The 27,191-nt window shown below is 33.5% G+C and overlaps 1 protein-coding gene across 1 annotated transcript; it reads right to left on the bottom strand.

Moving 5' to 3' along the window:
* Positions 1-428: 428 nt before the first annotated feature.
* LOC127715753 (sodium/glucose cotransporter 4-like) lies at positions 429-27,109 on the bottom strand. Its single transcript, XM_052221903.1, has 14 exons — positions 26,389-27,109; positions 25,733-25,804; positions 22,514-22,618; positions 21,771-21,830; positions 20,578-20,682; positions 19,071-19,176; positions 15,431-15,511; positions 14,533-14,747; positions 13,749-13,884; positions 12,774-12,881; positions 11,909-12,228; positions 4,431-4,652; positions 1,502-1,619; positions 429-662 (listed from the first exon to the last, which is right to left on the bottom strand). The coding sequence occupies exons 1-14, from the start codon at positions 26,464-26,466 to the stop codon at positions 436-438; spliced, it is 1,953 nt and encodes a 650-aa protein (XP_052077863.1). The 5' UTR covers positions 26,467-27,109; the 3' UTR covers positions 429-435.
* Between the last annotated feature and the right edge of the window lie 82 nt (positions 27,110-27,191).

Genomic DNA, 27,191 nt, shown 5'->3' with positions numbered 1-27,191 from the left:
CGGAAGAACGGACGGTAGGACAGAAAGGCGGACGGAAGGATGGAAGGACGGAAAGACGGCCAAGGGTAACACTTAATGCCCAATTACCTACGGCGAAGCCACAAAAAGGAAATCAATCTACACTGATTGATTTGTCGATCAATTAAGATTTGGTGTATAAACATGACTTTTAAAAATGTTAATTACATTTTCTTTTACAAGTTAGCATTAAAGAAACTTGTATCGGAATGCTGCCTTCACATACATACTTTGGCGAAAGTATTTTACAATAACAACTAGACGAAACTCGATATATCATACATGTTGAAATTAAAAATAAAAAAACATATTAGATTCATTTAAAAGATAGCTTTTTCATAGAAAGATCTATCAATCTGCAATTGTACACATTTTTACAAAATCAGCATACATGCGAATTTTTACATCTATTTATATCTAACTGAATTTGCCTATAAGAAATGCTGTCAGTAAAGACATAATTATAGCGGCACCATTTAACACTTTACGATACAGAGCAGATTCATCAATTGATTTCATTTTCTGTCTTAGCTGGATAATCTCAAGTTGTGTCAAATATTGATGTTTGTGTACTTCATCTGTTGTTCCACAAACCCAGTCTTTAAATGCTTTACAAAGTCGTTGTCCAAACGATACAGGAACAGCTAAATGAAAAATAAAGTCAGATTAAAACTGACGAGAAATGAAAGAGAAATGTGATACACCAAATAATTATAAGAATTTTTAGAGTCTAAATACTTTGTTCAGATCAAAACTTTCATTACATGTATCACTTATAGAAATATTTTTTCCTGTGTAGAATTTTACACACGTGACTTCATGAAACGTGTTAATACTTCTGTGCATTTTTCGTTGTCTCGACGCTAACCACTGAAATAAGACTTACCGTACATAATTGGAGTTTTCAATTCTGATGTATGTTTTGAGTAAGACATAATGTTATTATTCTAGTACAGAATCGACTATGTTGTAATACATAATGTTATTATTCTAGTACATAATCGACTATGTTGTAACACATAAAGTTGTTATTCTAGTACAGAATCGACTATGTTGTAACACATAATGTTATTATTCTAGTACAGAATCGACTATGTTGTAACACATAATGTTATTATTCTAGTACAGAATCGACTATGTTGTAACACATAAAGTTATTATTCTAGTACAGAATCGACTATGTTGTAACACATAATGTTATTATTCTAGTACAGAATCGACTATGTTGTAACACATAATGTTATTATTCTAGTACAGAATCGACTATGTTGTAACACATAATGGTATTATTCTAGTACAGAATCGACTATGTTGTAACACATAATGTTATTATTCTAGTACATAATCGGCTATGTTGTAACACATAATGTTATTATTCTAGTGCAGAGTCGACTATGTTGTAACACATAATTTTGATCGATGGATATGATGCAACAAACTAATTAGTGGACATACAGCTTATAGTACTTGTATACATATATACCTTTGTCTTCAATGATTTCATCTTTGTTTATTCTCTGTTCGTCTACCTCTTCATCTTCCTCTGAAGACAATTCAGGGTCTTCTTCGTCGTCTTTCGTCCACCAAGTTACCCTTCTAAGCTGTTGATATAATTTGTATAATTAGAACATACACAGAACTATTAATTATCATGGAAAGATACTTGTCCGTATTTTTTTTGGTTATTTTCTTAAAAATCAAACTGATTTTGCTTCTTTCAAATGTTTTTAAATCTTAGTCATATAATTTAAATAATAAACTGTTTATAACTGTCATACAAGTAGGAGATTTATCTATCTATCAAACCAGGTTTAACCCACGATTTTCTTCGGACAATTCCTGTACCTGTCAGGAATATGACATATATAACAATAAGGAGATGTGGTATGATTGCCAATGAGACAACTATCCACCAAAGTTCAAATGAAGTGTATGCAAGTAATTATAGGCAACCGTACGGCCTTCGACAATGAGTAAAACCCATACCGTATAGTCGGCTTTAAAAGGCCCAGACATGAAAAATATGAAACATTTTAATTAAGAAAACTGACGGCCTGATATATATTAAAACAATTTATGAAAAACAAATATTACAGACATGAACCAATGACAACCACTGAACAACAGGCTTCTGACTTGGGACAGGCACATATAGAATGTGGCGAGGTTAAACATGTGAGATGGCGCCAACCCTCTCCCTAACCTGGAACAGTGGTGTAACAGTACAACATAAGAACAGTTGTTTTCCGATCGTTCCTTTAGTTTAGCGTTTGATTTTGTCAGGTTTGATGAGCCTCCCTCTGTTTTAATATACCTTGGAGCTGGTACTTTCTGTTAATACATTTCTTATAGTAGTTTTAAGGGATCAGATATTTCAATATTGTCTTACAATTTTAGTATTGATAGATCAAGTGAACTACTTATTAAAAAAAGTTATTTCATTAAGATATTAATCTCTAAATAGATTTACAAGAACAATAAAAAGGAAAATAGCCGATGAAATTACAGCATTATTTTTAATTGTTTGGTGAAAAAAATAAAAATGTTTCTTTGCATGGTTTGATTGTACATTTTCTTTTGAATGCCTATGAATAGTTTGGTATGTACATTTTTCAATGAATAGCTTTTGAATATTGCGTATTATCTATTCTTTCCTTTGCATATCTTGTTCCTTTTGAATAGCTTTTGAATATTGCGTATTATCTATTCTTTCTTTTGCATATCTTGTTCCTATTGTGTATTATCTATTCTTTCCTTTGCATATCTTGTTCCTATTGCGTATTATCTATTCTTTCCTTTTCATATCTTGTTCCTATTGCGTATTATCTATTCTTTCCTTTTCATATCTTGTTCCTATTGCGTATTATCTATTCTTTCCTTTGCATATGTTGTTCCTTTTGAATATATTGAATATATTGTTCTTATTTTTTTTTTATAATGATTTTTAAGTCTACTTACTAGAAGGATACCGCGAAATTTACAGCTATTCTTTATATTCATAGAACCGCCTACATATCTAAGTTACCATGTAAACTCAAATTTTATCGGTAAATATGCTTTAATAAATTCTAAGAAAATATGAAACATAAATATCCAATATTAAATAACTGATTCCCATCACCTTAATATTGTAGTCACAGGATAAAGTTTTAGAAAATGTTTGCCTGAAGATTTATTAAAAAAACCGAGTGCAATATTCCGAATGGATATGGCGAGAAATTACTCGATACAATATTCATCAACGTGGGGATTATAAAGCTTAGCAAACTTAGCATTACTTTAAAAGAGATGAAAGTTTTATAAATTTGTGATATAATATTTCTATCATGATAGTATGCATGACCTTCGCCAGATAGAAACATATTCTATAAATTAATAAATGTAGGGATATGTATTAAGGATATGCATAATCCATCTTTAACTAAGTATGTTAATAAAAACATCCGTATGTTGTTCCAGAGGGAGATTTTAAGAAGATTATAATGAACCGCAATAGCTACACGGAACTCTGAGATACGGAAATATAAAGCATTCCATTTATATCAAACCGTTTTGATTTAAAGAATCATGATAATAACATGAGATCCTGATAATAATGGTTACACTATGATAAACAAATAATACTGAATACTCACTGACCTAAGTGCACTTGACACTTGTTTCTTGAATAATCATTATTAAACCTTAAAGTTAGATAAGCTCAATACCATATGTTTAGGAAGCCAAGAACACAAACGCGTTTTGAGTTGACCATTACTTTTTTTTTCAATCATTAACTTCCAATTAAACCCAAAATAAAAATGGGAGATTCTTTTTAATGAACGCAAAGTACAATATTTGAGACTGAAAAGGATGAATCCTAAATTGGTTGTAGTTTTGTTATCAAAGTTGTAGGGTCAATTTCTTCTTTATGTGTTTCCTTCGCAAGATATTAAAAATGAAGGCCGTTGCAATCTACTGGAATTTGAATATCACATTGTCTATATGATACAATTGAAAAGTTTGTCACCAATGGTACATGTATTATAAAAATAAAAATGCAATGCTACTAAACAATATTGCAACTTTTACATTTTTTTGTTAAAAGAGGGCGGGCCAATTTTCTCTTACTTTATATCACACCAGGACCCTTTTCAAAAAGTCTGTCAATCTTTATGTTTACAGACAAGAAACTATCCATAAAACACTACGCAGAAAGATTAAGTAACACGAACCCCGTCAAAAACGGGTATGCACTCAGTTCCCCTAGAAGGGTTAGCAGTACCTACTACACCGATAACACCCGCCGCATGAATCCTGTTAAAATACGTTGATAGTCATATCCTAGGCATCATGCAATAGCCGATTGGCCAATGTCTCTTGTCTAACCCTAAGAAATTACCAAATTTATCAACCATAAGAAATTAACTCACTTTTCTAGGCGGCCTTGGTCTCGTAAAAAGACTGATAACTACCATAGAAATAAAACATAAAACTGATAAAATGGCTGCAAAATGTAAGAAATCGACTTTGCTGATAATTGATGGTCTAGTGTCTTGTTCTCCACTTCCGCACGATGGCTTTATAAATGTAAAATCCAGAACCATTCGGATCAAGCCGATAACCAAACTGATCATGAGACCCCAAAACGCACCCTAAAATATGAAAAAATGAAAAACATTGTATCAATATAAAAGCTAACAAGAAATGATTGTAACAGGATGCTGTTACGAAGTTTCCCAAACGAAGCTCCCATAATTCGTAATTCCCAGCGTCGCCTGACATTGGGCAAAGTCCAGTGAAAATTGGTTTGGTCCAGTAAAGTTATATGCATTAGTGATGCCTGGGGACTAACCCTGTATATCATTCAAATCATCTTGGCATGACAAACCAGAATATATATGGTTTAGGGGTGGGGATCTCAACCATTTACAAGATATTAGAACTTTCTCAAATGGCAGGGGGTCGGGATGACCCCTGGGGACTAACCCTATATATCATTCAAACCATCTTAGCATGACAAACCAGAATATATATGGTTTAGGGGTGGTGATCTTGACCACTTACAAGATATTAGAACTTTCTTAAATGGCATGGGGTGGGGGTGACCCCTGGGGACTAACCCTGTATTACATTTGATGTGCTTTATCATGACAAACCAGAATATATATGGTTTAGGGGTGGGGATCTCGACCATTTACAAGATATTAGAACTTTCTCAAATGGCAGGGGGTCGGGATGACCCCTGGGGACTAACCCTGTATATCATTCAAACCATCTTAGCTTGACAAACCAAAACATAAATGGTTTAGGGGTGGGGATCTTGACCACTTACAAGGTATTAGAACTTTTTTAAATGGCAGGGGGTGGGTGACCCCTGGGGACTAACCCTGTATTTCATTAAATGGGCTTTATCATTTAGAACATTTTCAATTAAAAAGATTGTGTCTATCACAAACGGTTTTCAATTTATACTCATTTGAAAATTTTTAAAAATAAAATCCCATAGGGTTCTATAGTAAAACCCTCTTTTCTTTTTGCCCCTTAAAGTACCCCTTTATAAACCCCATTGCACAAACAAAACCCTGATTGCACCACTAGACATGTTAGTCTAACTTATTGTGAAACCCTAAGTCAATCTGACAAGCGGTTTTGGAGAACGGGTGCGGACAAGTTCAAATTTAAAAGCGGCGGAAGAAGAAGAAGAAGAATAATTAAAATGTCAATTGTTCTTGAACAATTGAGAGGTCTTTCCTTTTGTAATGTAAAATAAATGTTCCAATAGACGTAGAATGTATTGAAAAGTTCTAAAACACACAAAAAACTGTTAAAACATGATAAAAATCAACAAATTCGCTTTTTAGGAAATGACCTTGACTTTTGACCTTGTGACCTTTGTGAAGGTTATCGGTCGACAATGTCATTGTAAAAGACCCCATGGGTCTAAGAACTTTGGTTCAAGAGTTAAAGCTAATTTTACCTTTTCAGAAACCGTTAACGGAGGTTATGCCCCTTAAGAATATGTCAAATCTCTTCGGTCAAAATGTAAAAAAGTTGTGCCTCAGTCACCTAAACATTTTTCACTGTTTACTATTTCTGTAAGATTAACGGTTTTTGAGATATCGACGAAAAAGTTGAAAGGTCAAAGGTCAAGATCAACCTTAAAAACTTTTAAAACACACTAAAAATCCTTTAAATAAGGTCAAAAACACATAATTCGCTATCTGGGACATGACCTTGACCTTTGACCTTGTGACCTTTGTCAAGGTCATTAGTCACCAATGTCATTGCTGAAGACCCAATGGGTCTAGGACCTTTGGTTATATAGTAAAAGCTGATTTTGTCTTTTCAGAAACCTAAAACAGGGGTTATGCCCCTTACAGAAAGGTCAAATCTCTTCGGTCAAAATGTAACGAAGTTGCGCATTCATGACCCAAACATTTTCCACTATTCATAACTACTGTAAGTATTAAGGTTTCTGAGATTCTCCCATAACAATGTGTTAGGTCAAAGGTCAAGGTCATCATACCAATTTGACCTTGAGGAATTTTTCAAAGTCACATGAATTGATGATGATTGGTGAAGATCCTAGGTGTCTACGACTTACGGTTTCTGAGTTTTGGTGGCCAACCGACACCGGTTAATTTTCATAGGGGCATAACCCTACCAATGAGTAGTTGAATCTTTTCTATCCAAATGTAACGAAGAACCGGGGTCTGGTCCTGAACAAATTTCACCATTAGGTTTTTTTCTACCTATTACGGTTACGGTGTTGGAACGGTAACAAGGTTTTTTGGTTTCGGAGGGATTACTCCAAACCGACAAAATTTTTCGACTCAAAGGGTGAGTTCCGGATAGGTATTCATGACACCGATACAAAGTGTGAACATGAAAGCGACACGTCTTACAGTTAAGGCTGCTAACTTCGTCAAAGTTTGGCGGAAAAAGAATAATAATAATAATAATAATAATAATAATAATAATAATAATAATAATAATAATAATAATAAACAGAAGAAATACAGTAAGGTCTTTCCCTTTTGAAAAAGGAAAGACCTTAATAATAATAATAAGAACTGAGCAAAAACAATAAGTCTTCCCAAACTTCGTTTGGGAAACTTAATTAAGATGTCAGAAATTTTAGATAGCATTTATTTCTCAAAGAAATGGTTGGCTGGGTCAATTTAGATATGAATTATACCCACCAGTGTTTCATGTTGGAATATAAATTAACAATAGATTTCATAAATTTATGACTTTTTTAAATAGACTGTATCAAAAATGAAATTTATGGGATAATAGAGATACACACGCGAGTTTGTTTTTGAGATAACATTTGAAAATCATAATATTTGCCTAGAAATGGTTTCTCTTTATTTTTCTGAGATACATGTTATGTATTGTGATAAAGGAACTATAAAACATATCACAAGTGTAGAAGAAATATCAAAACATTTAAAACATTTTTATTATAAATGTATTCGAGACGTAAGCTTTAAAAATATTTACAAATGCAAGGACGATTCGTTTTACTAAGGTAAAAGTCAAATAGTTTACAAAATACACGTATGAAGGAATAGTTGATAATGTGAGAAACTAACATGACAACAAAAAGTACTCTTTGTTTTCTTAAACAGCAAGATGTTACAAAGTTAAAGAAGTCACATTGATTATGCATGAGATATTTACCACTGGACGTTAAACAATCAACACCCAATCAATCCATCTAGTTTTGAATTAAAAAAATCTCTTTCCAGTTAAGATTTTGCAATTCCTGTTTGGTTTCTAACGAAGTTTTTACAGACAAACGTGTCAAAAATCTGTCGTATTTTATCTTCAGTATCTCGACATCTATTGTTACTAAGACTTACAAAAAACTTGCTACATTTTTTTTTAACTTAAGGTTTTAAATTCTTAAGATAATTCTTAAATGGAATGTAATTTATACATTTGTTTTCATTTCTTATTTGAAAGAAGTCATTCCAAATTTGCTTATGGAGATATAATTTGTTTAACCCTGACGTTAAGCAAGCTTAAAGTCATAGCTATTTAGAAAAAAAAAACATACTTTTGTTTAAAAATCAATTAATTTTTGCTTGATATCTTTTCGGTATGCGTATTTAATTAATAATTTCAAACAGTTTTGTCGTTGCTTTCCTTCGATTCGTTGTCAACAAAGTGAATTTGGAGGTTAAATTTAAACATTTATATTTCAGGTAATTGAATTTTCCATACCCATCAAATGATATACAAAATCTAAAATTCTCCGTTTATAGATGAGAAAATATTAAGACACTGATGTTCCAACTTCCTCAAGTAAAGATGAGCTTACCTGGTTATGCTTCGTTTTGTGTCACTTTTAGTCTTTTAGCTCCTCAAATATTTAAGTATCTATTCAAGCTTGTCTTTCAAATTTTGAGGTTTGAGAGTTCCGAATGGAGATAAATTTCGAAAATCGCTTCGTACGCACCAAGTTTATAAAATGTTATTTTCACTATTGCTTGTATTGAATTTTATTTTCATATTTCTTTTCAATGTCAAAAATATTTATCTGCATTTTTGAATGTTCTGTAAGTCTTTTTCAAAACATTCCTAAAACAAACATGACACACATCTGTGGTAAGAAGTACGATCGTATTTTGAGGTTTGAGAGTTCCGAATGAAGATAAATTCCGAAAATCGCCTCGAACACACCAAGTTTATAAAATGTTATTTTCACTATTGCTTGTATTGAATTTTATTTTCATATTTCTGTTCAATGTCAAAAATATTTATCTGCATTTTTACCTGTTCTGTCAGTCTTTTCCAAAACATTCCTAAAACAAACATGACACACCTAAAACATTCCTAAAACAACTGTTCTGTCAGCCTTTTTTAAAACATTCCTAAAACAAACATGACATACATCTGTGGTAAGAAAGTACGTACCTGTTCTGTCAGTCTTTTCCAAAACATTCCTAAAACAATCATGACACACATCTGTGGTAAGAAGTACGTACCTGTTCTGTCAGTCTTTTCCAAAACATTCCTAAAACAAACATGACACACATCTGTGGTAAGAAGTACGTACCTGTTCTGTCAGTCTTTTCCAAAACATTCCTTAAACAAACATGACACACATCTAAAACATTCCTTAAACAACTGTTCTGTCAGCCTTTTTTAAAACATTCCTAAAACAAACATGACATACATCTGTGGTAAGAAGTACGTACCTGTTCTGTCAGTCTTTTCCAAAACATTCCTAAAACAATCATGACACACATCTGTGGTAAGAAGTACGTACCTGTTCTGTCAGTCTTTTCCAAAACATTCCTTAAACAAACATGACACACATCTGTGGTAAGAAGTACGTACCTGTTCTGTCAGTCTTTTCCAAAACATTCCTAAAACAAACATGACACACATCTGTGGTAAGACGTACGTACCTGTTCTGGCAGTCATTTCCAAAAGATTCCTTAAACAAACATGACACACATCTGTGGTAAGAAGTACGTACCTGTTCTGTCAGTCTTTTCCAAAACATTCCTAAAATAAACATGACACACATCTGTGGTAAGAAGTACGTACCTGTTCTGTCAGTCTTTTCCAAAGTATTCCTAAAACAAACATGACCCACATCTGTGGTAAGAAGTACGTACCTGTTCTGTCAGCCTTTTCCAAAACATTCCTAAAACAAACATGACATACATCTGTGGTAAGAAGTACGTACCTGTTCTGTCAGTCTTTTCCAAAACATTCCTAAAACAATCATGACACACATCTGTGGTAAGAAAGTACGTACCTGTTCTGTCAGCCTTTTCCAAAATATTCCTAAAACAAACATGACATACATCTGTGGTAAGAAGTACGTACTTGTTCTGTCAGTCTTTTCCAAAACATTCCTTAAACAAACATGACACACATCTGTGGTAAGAAGTACGTACTTGTTCTGTCAGCCTTTTCCAAAACATTCCTAAAACAACAATGACACACATCTATGGTAAGAAGTACGTACCTGTTCTGTCAGTCTTTTCCAAAACATTCCTTAAACAAACATGACACACATCTGTGGTAAGAAGTACGTACCTGTTCTGTCAGCCTTTTCCAAAATATTCCTAAAACAAACATGACATACATCTGTGGTAAGAAGTACGTACTTGTTCTGTCAGTCTTTTCCAAAACATTCCTTAAACAAACATGACACACATCTGTGGTAAGAAGTACGTACTTGTTCTGTCAGCCTTTTCCAAAACATTCCTAAAACAACAATGACACACATCTATGGTAAGAAGTACGTACCTGTTCTGTCAGTCTTTTCCAAAACATTCCTTAAACAAACATGACACACATCTGTGGTAAGAAGTACGTACCTGTTCTGTCAGTCTTTTCCAAAACATTCCTAAAACAAACATGACACACATCTGTGGTAAGAAGTACGTACCTGTTCTGTCAGTCTTTTCCAAAACATTCCTTAAACAAACATGCCACACATCCAAAACATTCCTAAAACAACTGTTCTGTCAGCCTTTTTTAAAACATTCCTAAAACAAACATGACATACATCTGTGGTAAGAAGTACGTACCTGTTCTGTCAGTCTTTTCCAAAACATTCCTAAAACAATCATGACACACATCTGTGGTAAGAAGTACGTACCTGTTCTGTCAGTCTTTTCCAAAACATTCCTTAAACAAACATGACACACATCTGTGGTAAGAAGTACGTACCTGTTCTGTCAGTCTTTTCCAAAACATTCCTAAAAAAAACATTACACACATCTGTGGTAAGAAGTACGTACCTGTTCTGTCAGTCTTTTCCAAAACATTCCTTAAACAAACATGACACACATCTAAAACATTCCTTAAACAACTGTTCTGTCAGCCTTTTTTAAAACATTCCTAAAACAAACATGACATACATCTGTGGTAAGAAGTACGTACCTGTTCTGTCAGTCTTTTCCAAAACATTCCTAAAACAATCATGACACACATCTGTGGTAAGAGGTACGTACCTGTTCTGGCAGTCATTTCCAAAAGATTCCTTAAACAAACATGACACACATCTGTGGTAAGAAGTACGTACCTGTTCTGTCAGTCTTTTCCAAAACATTCCTAAAATAAACATGACACACATCTGTGGTAAGAAGTACGTACCTGTTCTGTCAGTCTTTTCCAAAGTATTCCTAAAACAAACATGACCCACATCTGTGGTAAGAAGTACGTACCTGTTCTGTCAGCCTTTTCCAAAACATTCCTAAAACAAACATGACATACATCTGTGGTAAGAAGTACGTACCTGTTCTGTCAGTCTTTTCCAAAACATTCCTAAAACAATCATGACACACATCTGTGGTAAGAAGTACGTACCTGTTCTGTCAGCCTTTTCCAAAATATTCCTAAAACAAACATGACATACATCTGTGGTAAGAAGTACGTACTTGTTCTGTCAGTCTTTTCCAAAACATTCCTTAAACAAACATGACACACATCTGTGGTAAGAAGTACGTACTTGTTCTGTCAGCCTTTTCCAAAACATTCCTAAAACAACAATGACACACATCTATGGTAAGAAGTACGTACCTGTTCTGTCAGTCTTTTCCAAAACATTCCTTAAACAAACATGACACACATCTGTGGTAAGAAGTACGTACCTGTTCTGTCAGTCTTTTCCAAAACATTCCTAAAACAAACATGACACACATCTGTGGTAGGAAGTACGTACCTGTTCTGTTAGTCTTTTCCAAAACATTCCTAAAACAAACATGACACACATCTGTGGTAAGAAGTACGTACCTGTTCTGTCAGTCTTTTCCAAAACATTCCTAAAACAAACATGATACACATCTGTGGTAAGAAGTACGTACCTGTTCTGTCAGTCTTTTCCAAAACATTCCTAAAACAAACATGACACACATCTGTGGTAAGAAGTACGTACCTGTTCTGTCAGTCTTTTCCAAAACATTCCTAAAACAAACATGACACACATCTGTGGTAAGAAGTACGACCGTATTCCCACATAGTAAAACCAAAACATTCCTCCTTGAGCCGCGTCCATGATTGGTAACCATACTATACTAATAACAACCAGAATCATCACGGTTATCCTGCCAACAACCATTAGTTCTGCTTGTGTTGCCTTCTTCCTGAACTGTTTCCAGATATCCATGGTGGCAATGGCGCTTGCACTGTTAAGGATAGATGTCAATGAGCTCATAAGTGCTGCCAATAGTGCAGCCAGCATTAATCCTCTTAGACCTACCAGTAAGGTGATAAAAAAAATGCAGTATGAATGATAAACAATGCTGCGCAAGTTGTTTGAGCAAGGGAGATGTAGTGTATACGACAGCAACCAAACAAAACAAGTAGGCAGAAGAAAAATATCTAGAGTCCAGAGTTGCTTTGTTTCATATTTATGATTATTTATTTGAAAAGCTGAAATAACTTGAGAAAAAGACATAGTGACAAGATTAGTTTTATAGTTTTTAATTGAGATCACTTGCTAGTGACAATGTTGTATAAAATAACTCAAAGTGACTAACATTTGTGACGAACAAGGCGATATTAGTATTTTGTCGTTTCCAGTTATAAAGCAATACAATTTGATTGTTTCGAGCTTTCTCTTCATTTTATAAGTCCCATTTCAGTTAATGTATTCAATCAACCAGAGACACATGCAATTGAGGTACCACTTTGTATTTAAAAACTCGCGAGTTCGACAAACTTACTAATTAATCTCTCTGCGTTGTAATGCATTGCGCACAAACATTAATGTCTGTTTTAGAATTTTTGATTTGACGTACCCTTTGGCATCAACCGAAGAACAAGAACAGGATAGGCAAAATTGCTGCAACCAGCTTTATTGTTACAGAACGCTTCACATTTGTCTGGGTCAGCACAGGCAATTTCATCTGCAATACATTTTTGGCAAATTAGTCCTTATCGAACTGTTAATTAGCTTAGCCAATAGTCTATACAATATAGGCTATACAATTGAGAAAAGATACATATGAAAACCACAAGTCTTTTTATTAAACAATTAAAAGTTTTGGAGACTGGGAGTAAAGTCTCTTATAAAGCGCATGCTATTTGTAACATTTTCATAGTCATGTTATTTTTTGTTTACGATAAAAGGAAGATAACCCATATTTATATAGAATATCAGGTCGGCCATTACAAATGGGAGTTTGTCACGTCATCAGAATTTTCTATTAGTTCCAGTCCCAATGTCACCTCAAGGAAAACAAACTCTATAGTATTTACAATGTACTCAAAGGAACACATCGATACCTTATACACTCAATTTCAACACAATAAATGAAGCCCACATTTAATTGTTCTCAATTTTCATTTGCTGTTTTCAAATTATAAATGAATTAATAAGACATAAGACATTAAGATTTATTTATAGTCGGTACAAGAAAATTACAAACATGCACACATACAATTAAACATAGAACTCAAGAGTTTATATTATATTATGAATACATAAAACACAAAGGTTCAATCAAGCACTTTAAACAAAAATATTGAAGCATGCACACATGCGGTAAAACACAATAAGCAAAGTAAAGGGCCTTGCAACATAATAAAAACAAATAAATAGAGATTAGCTAAAATAAGCAAAAAAAGCAAAAGCACTATAAGAAAACAGACATTTGCAATGCTGATAGACAAAGCATAAAACTAAGAACATGAACGGGATTACAAACTGCAGGCAACAAACTGTCATGAGCTGTCAGACCAAGAATTTATTAGGTTTATTTAATTTTGCTCACCTGGATATAAGATACGACTAATCATACCAGGAACGATAAATGTTAGTAACCCCAATAGCTTTAAAGCGCCACCTAATAGTGTACCAGCCTTAGCATGAACCATGTCTCTGGCTGATAGTGTTCTCTGTACGGTAAGCTATCAAAAGAAACGGCACACAAATTGTGTATTTCGATTCAACAAAGTCAACTTGAAAACAGCATCGCAAATGTGAAAAATTGATTAAAAAAATGAAATTATATTAAGCATTACATCTGTACATTTTGTTGTTGTCGTTGTGAATGTCTTCGTGGTTATGGTTCTGTATGATCAGGATTATCCTCTAATTGTGTAGTTTTAGGGAGTAGTAATACGTACATTCCGGGTCTTTTGTGGTTTTTGTGGTTTTTTGTGTTTATTTGTTCTGTTCGCAATATAATTGTCCGTCTGTCCACATCATGAAAAGTTTCTTGATAACGCTTTGTGTAATCTATCGTGTTTCTTCACATATATTTGCCATTGGACGTAAAGCAAACAACAACCAATAAATCAATCCTTCACACACTGCAATATTGAAATAAATAAGACTTTCTATCAAATATAGTCATAAAGAAAAAAACACTGAGGTACAAATGTTGACGATTACCCTGTGTATAAAAGGTAACCGTTGATGAAACATACCTTCATTTTCCATATTTTCAATGTGTTACAAATTATAATCTATTGTATAAGGTTTAATCTAGTATCTTTTTATATTCTAAAAATAAGAACGACAATTCTTTATCGTATTCAGAATAAGTTGTTAACCTGATCTTGACACCAAACATAAAGTCCCATAATGGACAATCCTGTCAAAGCCCCAGTCCATGGAATATCACCAGTCGTAGCACTTCGGAATATATGCAAAGCGTCATCACGAGGCATTCCACATGAGTATAATGACTGGTTCATAAGTGTATAGTTTGCAGCACTGTGCATATATTTTTCCGTCATTTCGTTCCAGCCGCCGACCTGTATTATACCTGCAGGTTAAATTAATCATGCTAATTTTCTTAAAACATTGGTATCTTTCACTCTTTGCTTTATTTAATCTAGGAAGCTGTTTTCTTTGGAAGACAGACTGCATGCGGACATCCAGTCATTAGTTGTTTTTGTTGTGTACACTAGTTGAGTTGCTATTTCATTGACATATACCACATACAAATGTATTATCTTTTATTTTTTGAAAGTAAATCAAAACAGTTTTTTACTTCTTTATCCGTCTTTTAAATTTTTTTTTATAGAAGTCCATTTCGTTATTAATACTCTGTATTACGAAAAAGAAACTTCTGTGGTAATGGAAATCAATGACAAGCTCTTGGATTACATATTTTTAACGGTAATAGCAGTGCTGATGGATGGTTTTTGACGTTTGAGTTAGCTGTTCGGGACGTTTAAATACGTAGCTTTGTCAGCTGGTAGCTTTAATTGGGGACGTTAAATCCGATGCCACCGATTGTGAGTTGGGAATCATTGTTCATATAAAAAAAAAAGGAGATGCGGTATGATTGCCAATGAGACAACTGTCCACCAACCCTCGCCTAACCTGGGACATGTTTGCTTTCTGGTCCGAGTACAACGAGGAATACGGTGTCTACTTCTCTATTTCTACATTTACATAATATATTCTCAATCCACAATTGACAAATATGCATACGCCACTTACCAATGACAAATAATATAATGGAGCTGATGATGAGAACAACTGATTGTAGAGTATCTGTGTAGATTACAGTTGTAAGACCACCTACAAACAAAATTTACCACAGGCTGTTATTACGAAAATAGTCAACATTTCTTTCAAATTCAACTAAGTTATTTTCACAAATTGATATAATCCATCTTTCATGGTTTTTTTTTTTTTTAAATCTTTTTGTTTCTCAGGTACAAGCATTCAAAGATCTTGACTTTTCGACGCGAGAAGAATCTTCATTTCCATATGAAATTAATTGGAAGAAAGAAATGTAAAATAATATACATATGGGTTGCTCTGCAATAACGTTTTATGCAACGCACAGAAAAAAACATGAGGAATAGTATTTACATAATATACAAATGGGTTGCTAGGCAATAATGCATTTGGCAATTTTTTGGCAAACAAAATTCGAGCAGCAAACATCCTTAACAATTAAGTACAAGAAGCCAAATGGTATTAATTTAATTTAATTATTTTTTCAATATCTTGTTCAATACTGAAAAACGGACAGGCATGTATGTTTTTATTCTCATATTTTCAAGATCTTTTAAAAAGTTTGATATATTTTAACACATTTCATAGATCTAAACAGAAAATTGTTTAACTTACATGTACTAAGTTTTTAGTAGAAGGAGTAAAAAAATAGTAGAATGGGAAAAATGTTTTAATTTAAACATATTGTTTTATTTCTTTTCAATATTACGACTTGTATCTTAAGTTTATCATGGATTCACATCAAAACTCATTCCACAACTTAATATAGATTTGTTGCCACACTTTGTGAAAAAAAGAAGAGATTTGCAAAAAATTTTTGTTACCGAGATTTTCGAAACAACAACTTATATAAATAAAGTCATCATAGATACCGGGATTAAAATTGTGTACGCCAAACGTGCGTTTCGTCTACAAGAGACTCATCAGTTACGCTCGAATCAAAAAGTTTAAAAGGCCAAATATATGACATCGCCGTGACAGCAGAACATGAGCAGCACTATGGAAGTATGATTAATATCATCATAAGACAAAACAACAACACGATCATGAATGAATTGGACAAGAACTGTAAGAAAATAAGGCCATGCTCATTCGCCTGCAAGAATAAATATTTTAAAAGGCTTAATTAGCTCCCCTGGCCTAAAAGGCCAAGTGAGCTTTTCTCATCACTTGGCATCCGTCGTCCGTCGTCGTTAACTTTTACAAAAATCTTCTCCTCTGAAACTACTAGGCCAAATTTAACCAAACTTGGCCACAATCATCCTTGGGGTATCTAGTTTAAAAAATGTGTCCGATGACCCGGTCCGCCAACTAAGATGGCCGCCATGGCTAAAAATAGAACATAGGGGTAAAATGTAGTTTTTGGTTTATATCTCTGAAACCAAAGCAATTAGAGCAAATCTGATAATGGGTCAAATTGTTCATCTGGTAAAGATCTATCTGCCCTGAAATTTTCAGACAAATCAGACAACTCGTAGTTGGGTTGCTGCCCCTTAATTGGTAATTTTAAGGACATTTTACAGTTTTTGGTTATTATCTTGAATATTATTATAGATAGAGATACATGTAAACTGTAAACAGCAATAATGTTCAGCAAAGTAAGATCTACAAATAAGTCAACATGACCAAAATGGTCAATTGACCCCTTAAAGAGTTATTGCCCTTTATAGTCAATTTTTAACAATTTTTGTAAATTTTTGTAATCTTTTACAAAATTCTTCTCCTCTGAAACTACTGAGACAAATTAACCAAACTTGACCACAATCATCATTAGGGTATATAGTTTTAAAAAATGTGTCGATATCGCTAAAAATAGAACATAGGGGTAAAATGCAAGTTTTGTCTATTATTTTTTTAACCGTTATAAACAGACAAAATCTGAAAGGAGCAAAAATGTTCAGAATAATGAGCTCAACCAATTGTCCATATGTATACGTCAAAACTGTTAGACACATTCTTATAGGAGTTATTGCCCATAAATGACAAATTTTACCATTTTTTTCATTTTTGCCTATTATCATGAAAACTATGATATTTAGAGAGAAACATTTTTTTCCGTTATGCCTTATATGATTTGAATTATAATAGATAAATAAACACTTTTAATCACAAAAATGATCAGCAAGGCAAGATCTATTAAAAGTCAAATTTTGCCGATATAGTTAGTAGACTGTCACTCTTAAAGGAGTGATTGCCCTTAAATGAGAATTGTTTTTACGCTCTTTTGTGTTTTGAGCAAAAACTAAAGAAAATAGAGAGAAACTAAACAGACTAAAAGATCAGTAATACAAGATCAACAAAATAGAGATTTTTGTCATGAAGTCTATTCTCGTCTACAATGTTGGAGAGTGTCCTTTGTTTGATACATTGTATGCACATACACCAAGGTGAGCGACACAGGCTCTTTAGAGCCTTTAGTTTTTATACCCCGCGTACGATTAAAAGGGATGGTATCTATTTTTCCGACTATGTGTATGCGTCCGTCCTTGCAGTTTCGTGCCGTGCCAAGTTCAACTCCAGGTTTTAAGGTTACCATGAACTTGTAATCACACCATCTTGAAACGTAAACAAATGTAGCACAGTTCACATATTCAGTATGATTTGAACTTTTAAAATATATGCAAATTAAAGTGGGACATGTTATCTAATGGATATATTCTTGATTGATAGACATTTAAATGTGTCACCTTACAGACACAAGGTGTACTTTTGGATTTAAAAAATAAAAAAAGTCTACGTCTAAATAAGGACACTCGATTTATTTTCTTTTGTTTTCCTTAAAGGAAACACCCCTTAAATATACAGATATATTATTCACAGGGGATATGGGCTCATATTCCCTGTCAGTGTTTCATATCTCCTGGGCGCCAGGCGAAGGGGTATAGGGCATTGACAGGGAATATGAGTCCGTATCAGCCATGAAGCCTGAATAACAATTATATTATACTGGAATATCCTAATTTCAACACTAGTTATCATTTTTTATCTTTGTTTTTCCTTCACAGGGGATATGGGCTCACATCCCCTGTTAGGTAACCAATCTTATCTTACCTCCTATACATTTCTAGGAATATCATTGGTAAAAAGCTACCACATGGAGACCGTGTATATTTCATATGGGGTTAGTAGGCGTGGCTTATTTTAATACACGGTTGGTAGTGGTGTTACGTCCCTTTATAAAAACAACACGGCGTTGATGAAACATCTGAAACGTTTCAACAAACAAAGCCATTGATGATGAACGATTGAAATAAAATGCAGATAGCAACAAGCTAACTTGTTGTTATTGTTGGCATATGTTTGTGTATAGACCAATGGAAGTATGTTCTTTATATTGAAGAAATGATCACTTTGAAAAGGCATTAGTCTAAATGACACATGTTAAGATAGTCGGTAAGATAAATTCGTTACACAGTGTGCTAGTGACCTAATACGATATATATGGGGTCAATAATTCCATATCTTCGCTCTCACCCCATATGGAATTTACTGACCCCATATATATATCGTATTAGGTCACTACCACACTATGTAACTAATAAAATTGCACAATTAACCGGGATATTTCACTCCAGTATAATATAATTAATCAGTCGAACAATGCAATTTATCTTACCAACAATAGTAAAAACAGCTGTGACAGCTAATATGATTACCACACAAAGGTACATGTTCCATTTGAGTATGTGTCTGAGAAATATCGCTCCTGAGTATATCTCTGCCTGCAGTAATTAAACAGAAACATTTGTCTATTTAATATTTTTTTATTGTTCAAAATATCATCACATTTATAGGCATTACCTTCGTATTCAATCAATTGTTGACCCAATTACTTCAATCGTTGTATCTGATTTATATGCTCTTTATGGATTCCGTAATTTGGAAAAATAAAATATATTATTCTATATTCTACTTTATTCCTGTTTAAATGTTAGCTTTCATATTCATCATATTCATCATATTCATTATTCCAATTTAATTTTCATGTGATTGATTGATTGATTGCTGCTCTACAAATACAATACAAATAAATCGGATTTTCATAACCTGAGATTTGTTTACATCAAAACGTAATAATTCATGCATTTGAATATTTGTTTAAAGTTAAAATAAATGTAATCTTTTTATATTATAAGCTTCGATACATGATGTGTAAAATTACGGAAGCGTTATAACGCAAACCTTTGCGAAATAACGCAAACCTTTGAGTTATAACGCAAACCTTTAGCGTTATATAATGCAAACCTTTGCGAAATAACGCAAACCTTTGCGTTATAATACACAAACATTGTAATGTTAGATATACTGTTCCCAGGTTGAGAGGGGGCGGTGGTTGGAGCAAACCTTTGCGTTATAACGCAAACCTTTGCGTTATAACGCAAACCTTTGCGAAATAACGCAAACCTTTGCGTTATAACGCAAAGGTTTGCTGCAACCACCGCCCCCTCCCAACCTGGGAACAGTATACATTTATGGAAAAGGGTTGCTGGTTTGAATCTAACCAATCTTACACAATGCTCAAACGAGCGCTTACTTCGGAAGTATACTTAAATTCGGCTACACTAGCGGGGTTGATTTTTTATTTTCTTCGGTATAACTTCAATTTACTCAATTTTCTTTGTAACATATATATATATATATATATTCATGTATTATCCTGCTCATTATTATCCCATGATGTGTGCTAAACACTCAAGCATTTTACATTGCAATGAGTACAAAGGGTGATAAATTTTAATATATGCAGCCTCCTCCATTTATAACAGCTGCTTCCTTTGAAACTTAAATAAGAAATAAAATAAAACAACTGTTTGCGTTATTTCGCAAAGGTTTGCGTTATATCGCAAAGGTTTGCGTTATAACGCAAAGGTTTGCGTTATTTCGCAAAGGTTTGCGTTATTCCTCAAAGGTTTGCGTTATATCGCAAAGGTTTGCGTTATTCCTTAAAGGTTTGCGTTATTTCGCAAAGGTTTGCGTTATAACGCAAAGGTTTGCGTTATTTCGCAAATGTTTGCGTTATAACGCAAACATAGGAAGAAATATTAAAAAAAAAAAAAACGTGTGGCGCTAATACGCTTCCGTATAAAATAGTTCCATCCATCTTAGAAATTACTTATACCTACAGAAATGTTGAAAAAAATATATCCAATAAGAGCAAAAAATGAGCTGTACATTCGAATTCGTTTTCCACCAAATCTCTTCCTAAGGTATTCCGGCATAGTAAACGCCTGTAATTGAATGGTCATGTTAATTTAACAAAAAATATCAATCTATTTGTGAGGATGCTGAACATTAACAGTGGAACAAAAAGTATGCTTCTAAGTCTGAATTGGCAGAGGTGTGTATAAATGCAAACCAAGGTTGGATTTTAAATACGAACTGCGATCGAGATTGGTAATGACAGTTGTGTCAAACTTGCGTCTTTTAAATTAATTTTCATAAACTCATAAAATATACCAGGCTTATACTTTTGTACGCCAGACGAGCGTTTTGTGTTCATAACACAAAATAATATGGCAATTCAATCAAAATACAATGCACCACATCAGTCACCAACACTCGACTCCTTCGACGTAAAAACAAAGACAATTAACGAACAACGAACAACGAACAACACAAGGTCAAGATAGCCTTTTCACAACATGTCAGAGCATGGTGTCTTTATTGACTGTATAGACACATACTGTCATACTCTCAACTCTTAAGTTTCTCCTGAGTTAAGATTAAAATCAATAATCACAACGGCTACGTTCCCCATCACGGACTGATTCATCATTTCTGTGTTTCAGTGTTTCACCTTCCTAACACGCGACTGTTTACTTAGTCATAGAGCTCTCCCAAATGTCCGTAACAGGTTTTACGATGTCGTTTTACTTGACACTCCCTGCTTTTCTTTGGGTAAACTGACGACATTTGAGTAACGAACTTCAAAGTAATATAATATTTACATGTATCTATTTCAACTATTTGTTTTGTTGTTGTTTCTTTGTTTTTTTTTTAACATTATCATAAACATAGTTGTTTTGGCGTTTTGTCCATTATAGAAGTTGTACAATCAGACTCTTATTCTTTGAAGTTCAGAAACAACTATTCAATTTGTATTTCATTATGTTTATTTCGGTATATAAAATGTGTGTACCGTGTCAGGCTTTCTCTCTTTTTCACTGTTGTATTATATATTTATTTTTGACATTTTGTAGTTACTTTGTTTGATGGATAAGTTTTCACGAAAACAACAGCAATTCATCGATTTTGTGCGGTTACTAGACAATATTAGTATCTAGTAATTTTTTGGTATCGAAAAGAAACAACTTACTCCACTTGATACATACACTGGTACAAAGATCCAACCCAGAGCTATCAGTATAAACACTGCCTGTTTGTAAAGAAAATAATATATTTATATTATGACACAATGAAAGCTTAACAAACAAACAAAACATATTCTTTGTGCTGCAGTGTTGCAGTGGCTTAAGGAGGACTTTTTTCTCTGAACAAAAATATTCTCTTTATTATCAAGATAAAAAATAGTGGTTAATTTCGACTGCGTAACGGATAACGCACGTATTCAATTAAAATAATGGTAATATGAAAATTTGTAAACAATAGAAGGTCTGATATTTCAAAAAATGCAGATAAAAAATGCTGGCGTTTCTGTTTGAATGCAATCTAGACTATACGAACCGAATTCTTTGAGAGTATAGATAATACTACAGAATACTGTCTTCAAGACATCCTGCAGTTATGTATACAGAAAACACCTAACACTTACTGTAATTTCTCTGCGACAAAGGATGCCACTTATTACCCATTTACCTCAAGTTATACTTTATTGACAGATTAAAATATTTTGAAGATTTCCCGTTTACTTTTGGAAAATTCTAGACTCATCAATTAATATTGTTGTTGCCCTTCAAATCCGAGATTTAAAAAGTATGTAATTTTCTATGTCTCAATCAATACATAATACATGCGACCGGGAGGAGGGGTCCATTTTGCCGGCCATGCGACCTTATGTTCATTCATAAGAAATGTAGTGTATTCACAACCAAACCTTACATGCCATTCATAAATAGTAACAGCCAACCCGGAAGCAGCAGCTGTTCCAGCTAAACCAATAAACATTGGAGCTCCAATATTACTGGCATAGATTGATGCACCGACCTGAAATAAAGTAAAGTAAAGTAAAGTAATCTCTATAAAGGTGTTCCTCAGGGATCTATATTAGGCCCTGTATTATTTAATGTATTCATAAATGACATCTTTCTTTTTGTCAAACACTGTGATTTATATAATTATGCTGATGATAACACCCTCTCTAAATCAGGTACTACTTTGGAATCAGTAATAAAACCTTTAGAGGAAGATAGTAACTCCCTAATATCATGGTTCTCTTTCAACAAAATGCAGGCAAACCCAGAAAAAATCCAGGCAATTGCCATAGGTAAAAAAAACACACACTCAAAATATGGTCTTCAACCTAAATGGATTCAACATAAAATGTGACGATAAGGTGAAACTTCTAGGTGTAACAATAGACTTTAAACTGGATTTCAACACTCACATTTCAAATATATGTAAAAAAAGCCGCACAACTAAACGTACTGAAATGATCGGCACTCATCTCACCAGACTTTCTTAACTTACAATATACCACTCATTTATCTTGTCAAACCTCAGCTATTGTCCTCTCACTTGGCACTTCTGCAGTGAACAAAACACAAAGAAAATAGAAAAAATACAAGAAAGAGCACTCAGATTCATTTATGATGACTACAAAAATTCTTACGATACACTCCTTGAACAGTCTAAGCTCCCAGCACTAAAAATCAGAAGAATGAGATCCATGGCATTAGAGACTTATAAAATAGTTAATAAATCAAGTCCAGAATTCCTACATAATTTAATACACATTAAAGAAAATTCATATAACTTCAGGTACAAAGGCATAGCGGATATACCACGGCCAAAAACAACAAGGTATGGTAAGAAAAGCTTTAGTTATGAGGCAGCAAGACTCTGGAACTCCTTGCCAAATGAGGCAAGGAGCTTATCACCTTTTGGCCAGTTCAAAAATTTTGTCTCCACCTGGTGTTTTTCAGAAAGTTGTACCTGCAGTTCTTGTAAATAATGTAACTCCTTGCTGCCACATGACTTGACCTTGAAGCCTGCTGTTTGTTTTATGTTTTTATTTTTTATTCTTTGCAGTTATTTCTATTTAATATTTATTTGCTTTGCTTATGCATTATCTGTGCTGTTGCTGCTTGCAGTCTTTTGCTTGTGCTTTATAGTGTTTAATTTTGCATGTGCTACTTGGATACACATATTGTGTGTTACTATGTGCTGATATTTGACATCTGTTTTAATATATATCTTGCTTAGCTTTTATTTTGCATGTGATATCTATGTATTAACATGATTAATACATGTATGTGCTGTCTGTATGTTTGTGTTGTATATGAATCTGATGTTATTACATGTATGTTTTGTTTATTAATATCAGTCGGTTAAAGAGCTCTTAAGAGATCATGTTCCTTGTTATTATGTATATATGCAATTCACACGCAAAAATTGAAGCTTTCAATTGATGTTTAAGATAGGAACTAAGTAATCGACGTAAAATCAAATGTACAACTTACACATCAGCATGGTGCTTTAATATCAAAGAAAGGAAATCATTGGAACCAACCTTAATTGTACAATTTACACATAAGCCTTTGTGCTTTAATATTAAAGAAAAGAAATGTTTTGTACAACTTGCACACTAACATTGAAGCTGTGATATATAAAAAGTAACTATAAAAGGTACAATTTACACGCAAACACTGAAGCTCTGTTCATCAGGATTTTTTTTCGAACGATGTCAACGCTCATTACAATGGGGTGGGGTTAAGTTAAATGATTTGGACTTAGGCCTGCATGATAGACAATTTTAAATCATACGTTTTCATTTGTACAATGAGCCAATAATTGAAACCCTAGCTGACACACAGTATACAAGTTATACAATGTCGTAATTTCTACTTCACTACATAATACTATTACATTTGTACTTATTTCAGTCAGAGGTTTGATAAAAATATTACATTTACCTAATTAAAGACATTAAACATTTGTATTCCAAGCTCAAGATTACAATATAAAATACCAAATACCAAAAATATTGTGTAAACTGCAACAGTTACTAAAGTGAGTTGATTGATTGATTGATTTGTGGTTGCTTAACACCAGTTGATGATATGTCATGGATGTTTAGGACGAGAACAAATTAACAATAAATAGGTAGGTCCTGTAATAGAGGGCGCCCGGGATGAAGGTCGGAAAATTTGGACTGCATGTAAAATGAGGGTATATCGGATAGGGACAGACATTTGGCCTTGCAACAGGCCACCTATGAACCCACCAAAGAGTTGTTGCAAGGGTTCGTAACGTGCAGAGAGTGTGGGACTCTCTCTCCGCGAAGACAGACCGGACGGTACTTTTACATCCCGCACAACCCACTATGGCAATGATTTTACTGCCAGTCGGAAGAAGACCTAAGTGACCATATTTTTATTACCCAGTCAGTCCTAAGTTGTAAAACTGTACAAATGCAAATGAACAAATCCGTTTTTTTTCTATATGAGATGGTTAGAATAACCAAATTACATCAGCATAATGATTCACTTTCGATCGTGAGGGTACAACTTCGCTACGTGTCAAAAATTTAAATACTTATAGATTATCGTTGATTATCTCAACGAGATTGATTTTCTCGCTTGAGCCGGTACGGCGAAAGTGAGAAAAGCAATCGAGTTGAGATGACCAATGATAATCTGTTTATCGATATTTTACCTAGATGACGACGTTGTCAATTTCATGTCAATTTCATTAGCAACGCCACGTGCCCCCTTAGTTTCTAGCGATAATTATTCATATCACTCGACTCCGCTGAGAAAGGAAATTATCAGTCAGCAAGATCAAAGGAAAATTTCGTAAAATAGCGATAAATATAAATATTACCCTTTCTATTAGACTTGGAAAAGTTATTAGCTATTTATGCTATCCTTTGACAGTAAACGAAACACATTGTATACTATAGATCCACTGTGTATTTATAATAAACAGTACAGAACAAGAAAAGTGAAATTTATTATATAGCTTTTTGCCCTTTGGCTGATACACATTTTCTTTCGTAGTAATGCAATCAAAATTCACACTAACATGTTTATGGAGCTTTAAGACGAGCAGGAAGGAAATAATTCTAATTCTTAAAATTTGCCTATCTAAAATACTTACTGGTATCCAGTGCATCGATTTTCCCGCCAAAAAATAACCAGTAACATTCCCACGATTTGGACGAAATGTGGACTATAAAATGGAATAAAGCTTATATATGTAACTACATATATTTTATAAAAATAACGCTATATAAATTTGGTGCGTTCGAAGCACTTTATTGGATGTACCTTCATCGGGATCTTTTCAAATACAAAATTTGAAAGCCTAGGATGTATAAGTACTGGTATATATTAGGAGCTATATGACAAATAGCCATATACATCTAAGGTCAACTTTGTCTCTGCGGGTTGGAACTTTTTTTTTTTAATTTTAATTTTTTTCTTTCAGTTTTAATCTACAATTTTTAGTATATTAAGTATTGTAACATTTTCTTTTGTATTAGAACATTTCTGTACGTAATCTATAATTATGAAGTAATACAAATGTTCTACGGAAGGGCTCAATTTAAAAACAACAATACGGTTGCAATTTTGAATCTCTCATTTCAGATGCATACATAGTTCAGGCATTTTGAACGTTAGACACAAAATAGTTTCATGAGATAATTGCTTAACTAAGCATTGTTAGTGTAATTTAAATGTTATTGCATAGATGACGTTTATAAAAACAAATAACATAATTATCATAAAACATTATGGCTTATGTTTATTTACCCAAAGTCCAACAGCCAACACAACTCCAAAATACACGGCAATGGTGACATAGTCTTCCGTTGCTAACATGTCCACCATATTTGGATCGTTTTAAGTAGGGCATTTTTATTTTTAACTGTGATAAGTGATTATAGGTCTAGACAAATAATGCCATGTATATCTACCATCTAAATTGTGTTACAGTTAAGTAAACGACAATGATAATCAAAATGATAACCTTCATACGCGATATCGAAACTTATATGAAATTGTTCCATTAACTGGTTTAATTAGGAATTAAAAAGGGTTTCACCCTATGAATAAAAGGAGATGTAGGATATTAGTCAATCTATTTCTTTCGTGGAATATTAAAATGAACATGTATGATGCAAAAAGTATAATGTATAAAAACACAAATGATTATTTCAAAGTTCTACAAGTCATTTGTCGTACAAGAGATGTCAATGGTATCCAGCATGAACAAATTATCCATATCCAAATAGAATGTAACTAGTCTCCTTGACTCTTGTGAAAAAAGGTCGTAACGTTGAAAAAAGAAATATGTTGCCAGCAATATAATGATATGTTAACATACACATTTCTAATGCATTTATTTTGTTTCAATGGTTCTGATTGGATGACAATCAACGCAAAATTTTCTATCTCCCTGTCTGTAACAAAGGGGAGCCGACATTTTGAATTCCGGAATGTATAGGCATGTAAATTCTCCAATAAAAAAACAAAAAAAAACTCAGTGTTTGCACCTAGAAATCTTCTTTTTATCAAACCTCATTACATTCTGAGGCGGACAAGAAGCCATTACA

The sequence above is a fragment of the Mytilus californianus genome, unplaced genomic scaffold, assembly GCF_021869535.1.
Source record: "Mytilus californianus isolate M0D057914Y unplaced genomic scaffold, xbMytCali1.0.p SCAF_9, whole genome shotgun sequence".
Lineage (NCBI taxonomy): Eukaryota > Metazoa > Mollusca > Bivalvia > Mytilida > Mytilidae > Mytilus > Mytilus californianus.
Note: the sequence above shows the minus strand (reverse complement) of the source record. Positions and strands in the feature narration are given on the sequence as shown.

What these genes read in the sequence shown, in the direction of transcription:
- LOC127715753 (XM_052221903.1), bottom strand. Translation starts at nt 26,466, where the DNA reads ATGGTGGACATGTTAGCAACGGAAGACTATGTCACCATTGCCGTGTAT. An exon ending in AATCGATGCACTGGATACCA is followed by an intron (nt 22,619 to 25,732) that starts GTAAGTATTTTA and finishes ACTTTATTTCAG; the next exon opens with GTCGGTGCATCAATCTATGC. An exon ending in ATATTTTTTTCAACATTTCT is followed by an intron (nt 19,177 to 20,577) that starts GTAGGTATAAGT and finishes TAATTACTGCAG; the next exon opens with GCAGAGATATACTCAGGAGC.